Below are 10,700 nucleotides of genomic sequence, written 5' to 3' on the forward strand. Positions count from 1 at the left end.
ACTGAGACAATTTTAATAGATTGAATCAAGAAAAATCTCTTAATAGGGTGGTTTTAACAAACCTTTGCAAATCTCCTAACAAAGTCCTTACTTCATTATAAGTGTAAAATCCTTTAACAAGGCAAGGTAAGACCTAACAGTCTTAAACATCTTTAGTAGGGAAAACCCCTTATAGGGTAGATCATTAGAAGTGGTCAAAATTGTAATCCTAACAAGTTAACTTTGTTATTGCAGTAGTGAAGATTTGTGGGTGTCATCTCCACCCCAGTTTTACCTTCACCTTGGAGGGTTTCTAGGTAACCAAATCTTTTGTGTTGTGTGTATATATTTCATGGATGTGATTAATAGTTAGATATGCTTATTACATCATTTTATTTACAAATTATGTTATGCATAAACTAGATATGAGAAGGTCAATATGGTGAATGCAATAAAGTTGATTTGAAGGATAAAAGTTTTATAGATCTCGATTCACCCCAACCCCTCTCAATATCTTAGTTTCCCAATTAAATTTCCAAAAATTTGCTAGATTATCATCTGTATGTATCTTTTCCAGGTTTAACTATCCATCATCCAAAATTGACCAAATGAAATGGTACTACAATTGTATGTGTTTTGTCTTTGAATGTAGAGCAGAATTCTTTGCAAGATGAATGAAACTGTGGCTATTTGTAAACTTATAATTATCCATCTGAGGGTGTCCCAACTCTTCTTTGAAGAATTGAAGCCATTTTATCTCCTTGGATGGCTCTGTAGAAGTAAGGTACTCTTCCTCTATAGTGGATAAAGCATTAAACTTATCTAATCGAGAAATCCAACTCACTATTGTCCCACCAACAAAAAATACATAACTTGTAGTACTCCACCTGGTATCAAGATCCCCTACCAAATTTGAGACAACATAGCCTTGTAAATCAGTAGTAGAGCCCCCTAAATGTAAACACTTATTGGACGTTCCTCTCAAATATCATAGAATCCATTTGATTGCATTCCAATGCTTAATCCCAAGATGAATCATACACCTGCTAACAACTCCCACTACATGTGAAATATTTGGCCTAGTACATACCATGGCATACATCAAGATCCCTACATCTAAAGCATAAGATACCTTGAACATCTTATCCTCTTCTTCATGTATCTTTGGACACATCTCCTTAGTCAATTTTAAATGACCAAGAAAAGGTGTGTTAACAACTTTTGCATTCTCCATAGAGAAACATTGCAACACCTTCTCAATATAATAAGCCTGAGATAATGTCGAATTTTTGTTCTTCTTATCTCTACAAATTATCATACCAAGGATTTATTTTTTCCTACCCTCAAAGCTTCATAGAAAATGAATGTGCTAACTATTGTTTTAACCCCTTAATGTGATCCATGTTAGACCCACGTACAAGCATATTATCAAATATAAACATAAAATAATGTAGTTTTCATCATCCAACCTCTTGAAATCTTAAAAGAAACAAAATGATCTAAATGACACCTAGTGTATCCATGCTCATGCATAAAAGTGTCAAATTTAAGATATCATTGTTGAGGTGCTTGATTCAAGCCATATAAACTTTTCTCTAATCTGCACACTGAATTCTCCTTACCTTTGACTTCAAATCCCTATGGTTGTGTCATATATCTCTTCATCCCAATCCCCATGAAGAAAATCTATTTTAACATCAGGACGCTCCAAATGCAAATCTCCAATAGTCATTATACTTAAAACAGTGTGAATAGAAGTCATTTTAACAATAGAAGAAAATATCTCATCAAATTCAATGCCCTTTTTCTATGCAAATCCTTTTACAACTAACTTGGCTTTAAATTTTTTTATTACCTCCATCCTCTTCTTTCAGCTTGTAAACCCATTTATTTTGTAAAACCCTTTTACTTGTGCGTAACTTACATAAATTCCTAGTATAATTTTTTAGCAAGGAGTCCATTTCTTCTTTTACTGTAGACTCCCATTAAATCTTTGTATCTACTTGCACGTGTTCACCATAGCATTCAAGTTTACCAACATCTATTAACAAAGAGGGAGAAAATATTTTTGAAAGTCTACTTAGCCTTGTTGATTGTCTAATATTCACTAGGGTTTGTGGTATTTGTTGTTGTTTTTGTTATTGTTGTTATTTCAAAGCATGAGGAACTAATAGAAAATCATCTTTTGGAGTATCGTCCAGTACTACATATTCATTTTCTTTCTTCTCATGGTGTTGCAACAGATCTTTGTACAACACTTTCTCATTTAATATGGCATCCTTGCTGCTTACAATTTTATGATTTTCAAACTCCCAAAGCCTATAACCAAATTCATCAAATTACATATCCAACAAATGCATATTTCTTTGACTTAGCTTCCAACTTGGTTCTCTTATCAGAATCTTTATGTGCAAAAGCTTTACAACCAAAAGTTCTGAAAAAAGAATAACTCACCTTCTTATTAGTCCATGTTTCCTCTAGAATACCATAACCCAAAGGATTAAAGGGAGTTAAATATTGATCAAATATAAAATAGTATTATCAGCCTCGTCGCACATGTTTAAGGGAAGCCCATCATGCAACTGCATGCTCCTTGCACACTCAATTATTGTCATGTTCATGCGTTCAACCACTCAATTTTCTTGTGGAGTCCTTGAAACATTTTTCTGCTTATGAATACCATTAGTGGAACAATAATCTTCAAATTTATTGTCACAATACTCGCCACCAGTATTAGATCTGAGACATTTTAATCTTTTACCAATCTCATTCTCAACCAAGCATTTGCATTTCTTAAAAGTTTGAAATAAATCATATTTATGTCTAAAGAAATAAACTCATACTTTTTCTAGTTGCATCATCAATGAATGTAACATAATAATGAGAGTCACCAAGGGAAGATACTTGAGATGGTCCCCATACATTTGTATGCACAAGCTCTAATTTCTCATTTTTCTTTTCCTTCAGACTCTTCACAAAACTCTCTTTTGTTTTCCATACGCACAACTTTCACAGAAATTCATATTGACACATTTTTAAACCTAGTAAATCTTTCTTTGAATGAAGTCATTTCATACATTTCTCACTCATGTACCCAAGTTCGTTGTGTTATAGTGCTATTTCAGAATCTACAGCAACTGTTTGTTCTCCCTACTCAATTGCAACAAATATTCTTGAACATTTATTTTTCTCTAAAATAAGTAAAGTAGAAGGATCAGTATGACTTGTACAAAGATATAAGGTGCCTACTTTCACACCTTTTGGCTACTACTAAGGAACATTTTGAAACCTTTCAATTTATATCATTAAAAGTAACTGTGCAATCCTCATCACCTAGTTTTCTTGCTAAAATTAAATTCCTACTCAACCTTGGAACGTGCATTACTTCTTGTAGTAGCCAATGATTCTCATTTTAAAACTTAATCTTATTTTTTTCCTTTCTAACAATCTAGCAAGGTTCATTATCCCCTAAATAAACAAGCTCAAAATCCCCTTGTACATAATCAAGAAAATAACCTCTATGGGGAGTAGCACGAAATGAAGCCCTTGATTCTAAAACACATGAATCATCAACACTTTCTAAAGAAAAAAGAAAAACATCCTCTTCAGATTTGTTACTTGCCACATTTTCCTCCTTATTCCCTTCTTGTTTGCCTCCTTCATTATTCTTTTGAGTCCGAAAATATTTCTTCTTGTGCCCTAGTTTCCCACGGTACCATCAATCCCTTGGTCCTCTGGATTGAGATCTCTTTCCCTTTGATTTTCTTCTTGATTTTCCACGATTTCCAGAATCATTTTCTCTCTCATTTGTCCTACCTCTTCTTTGTGCATTTAAAACACTTCCTGATGTAGATCCACCCAAGCTTTTTCTACAAGTTTCCTTACTTAGAATAACACCAATCACATCATCAAATTTTAGGGTATGAGATCCAAAAACCAAATTACTCATAGCCATTACCAAGCCATTCCAACAAGTGTTGCCACCAAACCCTCGTAGTAAAATTTTAGAGGGAAACCACACCAAAAAAAGTGGGGAAAAATCAATCTTTGTGGCTAATTATGCTCCACATCACAAAACTAGGTACCCAGACTACCATGGACACCTCTCTGATAACAACCACATCTCTTGGAAGGATTGACAAAAATGAAAAAGACAAGGTTTTTCTGAACTCCTCACTGATGCAGGTTCTCGACAAAGAGATTTCTAAAGGGAAACGTGTTGATTGCGAGGGGCTGATTGGTATTCTAGAGGTGACCAATTGTGAGATGAAGGAGCTTAAAGCCCATTTTATGCCTAAGATGAGAGCTTCAAGACCCTATTTAGGTTTGCTATGAAGGTTACGCACACGGCTGTGATGACTCTCTAACTACTCTTGCAAGAGAAGGAGAAAGAAGGCCTTGGTACAAATGACTCTAAACAACTGCATGTCTTCCTCAGAAGTTATTGGGCGAAGGTGTTGTTGGCAAATAAATGAATTGAGAAGGTCAAGACCTTTAATTTTATATGTTTTAAATTTTGTGTTGTACTTTTGTTAGAATGGTCCAACTTTTTATACTCTGAATTGGCCTCATATGGCTTTAGTTTACTTACCTTTAAGATATTATGTTTTAGATAGGTTTAGTAGGTATCATTATTCTCAATAATTTGGTTTTTGATATAGATGTGATGGTTATGATGAACTTGTCTTGGATGGGCATGTTAGGTCTTTTTTTATGTATTAAGGTATAAGGGTGTGAAGGTGTTGTTAATCTAGTTGCTAGTAGTTTGTTGGTTTTGAACTACCTTTATTTTGTTTTAAGGGTTAACCTCCTAGTTTTGGTTGCTTTAATATCAAAAACATCTATTGATTTAATGTTTAATATTCTTAGTAACATAATACCAGTAGTTTGTAAATTAAATGTTGTTCGTGTTGATGACGAGTATCCATAATCTAATGAAAATGTATTCCTTAGATTTAAAAAGAAACGAATCAGGGGATGCCACATCAATGTATCAATAGAACAAGATCTAGCTCACCATTGTTCTCTAACTTTAAATTTTTTTAATTGTATTGGGTACCTTAATTAAAATCACATTAATTTGACATCATATTTGATGATGTGACCCTCAAAGCTTTGATTATAAACAAAGGATTGCCAAATAAATTGGTTGGGAGCAATTTGAAACTTCAACATCTCTTTTAAACTCTCATTCTTAACTCATTTGTATCAATTCATAACAAATGTATAACAAAGAAGTTAGCACACTTTGACACCACAACACATCCTAGCATCATCAATTTCATTCACTATGATGAATGATCATTTATTATAATTCATAGAATCCTAAAGTAGATTCAAGACTTCAAAAAAATCAAAATCACTTGACTAAACTTTACCTTACTTATAATTTGAAAATACCCCAATTTAAATCAATTTATTTATTTGCACAATTGAAATTAATACATAACTAAACTTATTGTTCGACAAACCTAGACCCTTAACAAAATTTCCACACATAGATTTCAACACATAATCCCAAATCCAATTTTTAATGCTGATAGACATTCTACAATGGCAGAATGGGGGAGTGAGATGGTGTGAGTGTGTTAATGTTAACTTTTATTCTTCTAGGTTAAATTTGACAACCTCTACATGTCAAAAATGTAAATCTTATTATAAATAGGATATACATTTACAAATAATTTAATAAATAGAACATAAAATATTCATTTTTAATTATAATATTTGTAGATATAAATCATCCATTTTTTAAGAAATAAAAAATTAAAAAATTAAATAAGTAAAAAACTAAATAAATAGAGATAAATGAAATATAAATAATTTTCGATGTAGTAAATTAAATTATAATTATTTTGTAATAGATATCTATCGCATTTCTTTAAATAAATTTATTTAAAACATCTATACTAATTAAACTCAATTTTTAAAAAAAATTAAATTAAAGAATAAATTTAACCCTAAGGGTCTATTTTACCCTAATGAGCGATGATTTCCTTACACATAAAAAAACCATGGCTAGCCGTAGGATATGAATGAGTTACTTCTTATCCAAAACCACGACTAGCTGACACGACGTTTGCCAAAACCATTGCCGAACGCCCCTCTCTTTAATCATTCTTCTTCATTCTTCAAACCCCAATAATTATATAAAGACGTGTTAAAGCAGAATGTATGGAAAAAGATCGGCACGATTTCATACTTATCCAAACAAAATTCCTCCGCCTTTTTAACGTAGATCTTTGTTACTCCCTTGCTTTACAAAGAAATCAGTCATTTTAATGGCAACATTGCAGCAGATGATCAATTTTGCCCCTTCAATTCATTCATCATTTTGCAAAAATAGCGTGAAGAAGAGAAATGGGCATGTTGTTAGAGTGTTTGGGTCTCTGTCTGAGGAAAAATCTACACGGCATGATGGTATTCAGCAAGTGAAGGATTCTCCTTTCAAGAGAACTCTTCTAAGAGGGATGCAAGAGCCTTCTCCCATTCAGAAAGCTGAAAATGCCCTAATGGGTTAGTATATTGCTTCGTTTTTCATTTTCGAATTCGACTCTATTATTTTTCTTTTTTCATATATGATTTCTGAATCCAACTATGCTAGTTCTGGTTTTGAATCAAATGGGTTAGTAGATTCTAATTTAGTGTTGTTTTAAGTGTAGATTATTGTAGCACACTGGAAGGCGATGAGGGGTATCGGTGCTGGGAGGCTTACTTTGAGTTTCAGGATTTGAAGGTATGGGAATGGAGAAGGAAGGAAATATTGATTTGTAGTGTAGAATCAAACTTATTGTGTCATTAGTTTGTATGAATCTGGTTTCTTTATTATGAGAATGGATTGGTGCATTCAAATGTTATCACATCCAAATCCATGTCCATTGCAATTTAGTCTTTGTATGTCAGAGCAGTCGTCTAGATGAACTAGTTAGGGTTTGAACAAAAGACCATAAGTTTATTTCTAACATCACCGGGGTGAAGCTTTAAACTTTTTAGGTGTCATCTGAATGCTACTCTGTTCATGAATGTTTTTAGATTGCAGAACTATTCTCAAATTTGAAAGATTATAGCTCGAGTCTATGAAACTCTCTGACAGATCTTTAACTTCTACAGATGTTTGTCATAAATTTGTTTTTAGATTGTAAATCATGAACCATTTCTCATTTATAAAGATTAAAACACATCTTTGAAACTAAGTCTGATAGATCTTTAACTTCGTGTGAGCCAACTCCAAATAACATATCCACTTTACACTCAAATCTGTGAACTTATTTCTGAAAAATCTTTAAGGTCTTTACTGGTATTTGCTATTTGGATGTTTGAGAGTACCCCAACCTTCAAACAACAAATCCATTCAACACACAAGCCTATGAAACTGAGTCTAGTAGATCTGTAACTTCTTGCTAATATTTGTTATCGACCGTTTGAAGCTATTTAAATCTTCAAATAATATATCCATTTAACTAATTTGTGTTACTGGTTGTTTGAAGTAATCCAAATCATTACTTCAAACAACATTTCCTAAGTGATTTCTACAGAGATGGATTACTTCAAACAACATTTCTAAGTGATTTCTACAGAGACGAAACATCTGCATTATTTGAAAAAACACTCATCACTATACCGAAACGAATGAGCTTAAAAGAAAATATTTAAAGATTTTTAGATTCTGGAACATTGCTCTTATAAATAAAAGATTAGTTCAAATATACGGATCTTTTAACTTCTCACCTTATATTTGTTATCAGTGTTTGAGGTTATCAAAATCCCCAAATAATACTCAACAAAAGGCCTGTTTGCGAGCGGTCCTTTTTTGCATTGCTCAATTTTTCAACTAATTTTTTTGGGGGTTTTGGTCAGAAACAAGCCATGGCAGAGGCCAAAGCTGGATCTGAAGCCGCCAAAGAGGATCTTGTAAAACTGGTACGACGGTCAGAAGGTGTGAAGAATCTGGTTGAAAATGTGCATTTTGTGACAAAAATCTCTAAAATGAGCAAGGAAGCTGTAGCGGCTGAGCATCCCGTAGTGAGCTCACATAATGTGGAAGAAGAAGAGGAAAAGAGGCGACCTTTCCCTGAGCCAGACGGACTGCCGAAATCGCAAAAAGAAATGGAAGAAGATAATAGAGGACTCCTGCCTGATTCCTCGTATACGAGATTGTTCAGAAGATTAGCCCGTGGCCTATCTCCTGCCTGGTTTACTCCTCGTCCAGATCACGAAACGGATTAATCAAAGATAATTCATCAGCCGTAAATACATACCAGTAATGTAAGTATTGGATTTCTGTAAATACCTGGTGCTCTGCAAGTTTTTTCCTGGCAACATTATCTGTGGATTTGTAATTTTGCATACAGGATTTTGAATTTTTTATATAGATTCACTGAGAAATGTAATGTAGAGAGATAAATAGCAGGCAATGCTATTTTGGATTTACCGATTCTGTGTAGCCCATCCGTGGTACTGTGCAAAGCCTCGAATAAAGGCAACTGTAAAAAAAAATGTAGTTACGGAATGACTTATATTTCGCCTTGGATAAAGATATTTTCCCTATAGACACTTTTTGAGACTCACATTTTTCAGAAAGATATTTTCCCAGACATGATATGTTCTTGAAAGATGTTTTTTAAAATAATATTTTCCTGTCAGATATTTCTTTTTAGCAGATAAGCTTTGTTGACAATGCTGTCCACAATGGTTATATAAACCGTGCTGTCACTCATAAATATCTTTAAGATATGCTCTAATAAATATATATTTTCTATTGTTATTGCACTTGTTGCTCAGCAAAGTAGTGTACTATTGTATTGCATTTAGTTTTTTTTTTTCAAACAACGAATTGTGTTCATTTTGCACAATTAGTAATTAGTTTAAATCGATTGTGTTCATTTCTGCCCAATAATAATTAGTTTTAGAATGATAAATTATTTAGCCTCCTTATGAATGGTACCTTTTCCTACTTGGGTCATAGGCTTAGTATTATTGTAATCAATTTTCTATAACTACTGATTAAAAGTTATGATTTGCACTAATTAAAATTTAGTATATTTAAATATTGGTATATTATTAACATTTTTTATAGTTAAGATGCATTTATAAATTAAGAAAACTATTTTTGAGAGATGGATCAACTACCATTTCGCTTCAATTTTAATGTGGGATTCCACTATTAATAAAATGGTTATATATTTAGGCATGAACATAGTATTGTGTAGTGAAAAATATAAATCTATATAAAAATTATATATATTTGTTCATTCCATTACTAATTTATTAAAAAAATTTAATCAATAGTTCCTTTCTATTACAAAATTAATATACTAGTTACAAATTCACAAAAAAAAGTCGGGGATTGCAGATATATTAACTTTTTCCTCAACTACATTATTAATAATTATGGTCCTTCACTTCTTGTTCTTTTGATTGGCTTTCATGGAAGTTTTTGTTTTGTAGGTTAAAATGTTCTTAAAATTTAATTATACTTTTTCTTTTTCATCACATCTACACTAATAAAATAATTATTTAAAATTATTACTATACCAACTATAATATGGTAGCCACTATGTGGCACTTGTTTTGGAGGCTTCCTAATCATTTATGGCATTCACACTGATAAATTATTTTATAGTCTCCATAATTAGTAATGTAACGAACATTAAAAGATTTTATATTTTCTTTCTTTGACTATAAGAGGGATAAAAATTTATTACGACAAAAAGGAGAGCTTAACAAGGAGCTATATTTTGAGCAACAAGGTCATCTAACTCATGAGATCGATCTAAGGGTAGTTGTACCCTATCCACAATATTCTAATCTTGAACATGATGAGAAACCCATTTAGCCAAACAATCAACAACTTTGTTCCATTCTCGAGGAATGTAATTAAACCTAATAAACTCTACAAAAATACAAAGGAGAAGAGTTTGATTAACAATTGAAATTAATTGCCAACTAACAAATTGTCAAGCAATTGTGAAGTAAGCAAATTCAACCATCACTGGAGTCAAATTCATAGATAAGCTTGTGCCATCCCTTCAAACAACATTGCTCCATAGCATAAAATGGCTAGGGCCTCCATGAGATTGTATGTCAACCCTTATGCACTGAGAAAAGAAATTGAACTTCTATAGTTGCATAAAGCCACACCCCAGCAAAACTTGGATTCCCTCGAGAAGACCCATCAGTGTTGATTTTAAGAACTCCAGGTGGAGGAGGCGACCAATGACCCACATGGTTCACCTGTTGCTTCCCCTAACGTCTAGAATGGTTTGGAACATTGTGACACAATTGACCTGCATGTTGGGAGATTCTTTTAGTCAATAATGTAGTTCAGGGCGATGAGAATGATTAAATATGTTGTGGAACCTTTCACAAATATCTTGGGAGGTATGTCCAAAGTTTTTTCATTGTTAAAAATTGTGATCTTTTATTTATCATTATTAGTCGATACGTTATTTAGTAGGGGATCCTCCCCGAGAAACGTCTGTCCAGGCTAAATTGTCTTAATAGAACATAGGTGAATTTGATTAGATAGAGAGATAATACTCTGCTTTGTTTTAGATTAAGGTAAAAGCAGGTTTTGAAGGGGCACCGAAACCCTTTACATCAAAAGGAAAAATAAACCATGAAGCACTACTAGGTTTTAAAGGGACCTAAAACCAGCTGAACATCTAAACCAGGTTTTACAAGGACCTGAAACCAACAAATATGACCAGAAAAAGCAACCA

At 32.8% G+C, this 10,700-nt stretch overlaps 1 protein-coding gene across 1 annotated transcript; it reads left to right on the forward strand.

The window, feature by feature from the left end:
• Window positions 1-6,239: 6,239 nt before the first annotated feature.
• On the forward strand, window positions 6,240-8,526 carry MEE14 (maternal effect embryo arrest 14). The gene is made up of 3 exons (XM_089830883.1): window positions 6,240-6,495; window positions 6,642-6,715; window positions 7,837-8,526. The coding sequence occupies exons 1-3, from the start codon at window positions 6,261-6,263 to the stop codon at window positions 8,203-8,205; spliced, it is 678 nt and encodes a 225-aa protein (XP_089687009.1). The 5' UTR covers window positions 6,240-6,260; the 3' UTR covers window positions 8,206-8,526.
• The last annotated feature ends 2,174 nt before the right edge of the window (window positions 8,527-10,700 follow it).

Source organism: Cupressus sempervirens, chromosome 5 (assembly GCF_028749045.1).
Source record: "Cupressus sempervirens isolate cs-2001-9-10 chromosome 5, ASM2874904v1, whole genome shotgun sequence".
In the NCBI taxonomy this organism is placed as follows: domain Eukaryota; kingdom Viridiplantae; phylum Streptophyta; class Pinopsida; order Cupressales; family Cupressaceae; genus Cupressus; species Cupressus sempervirens.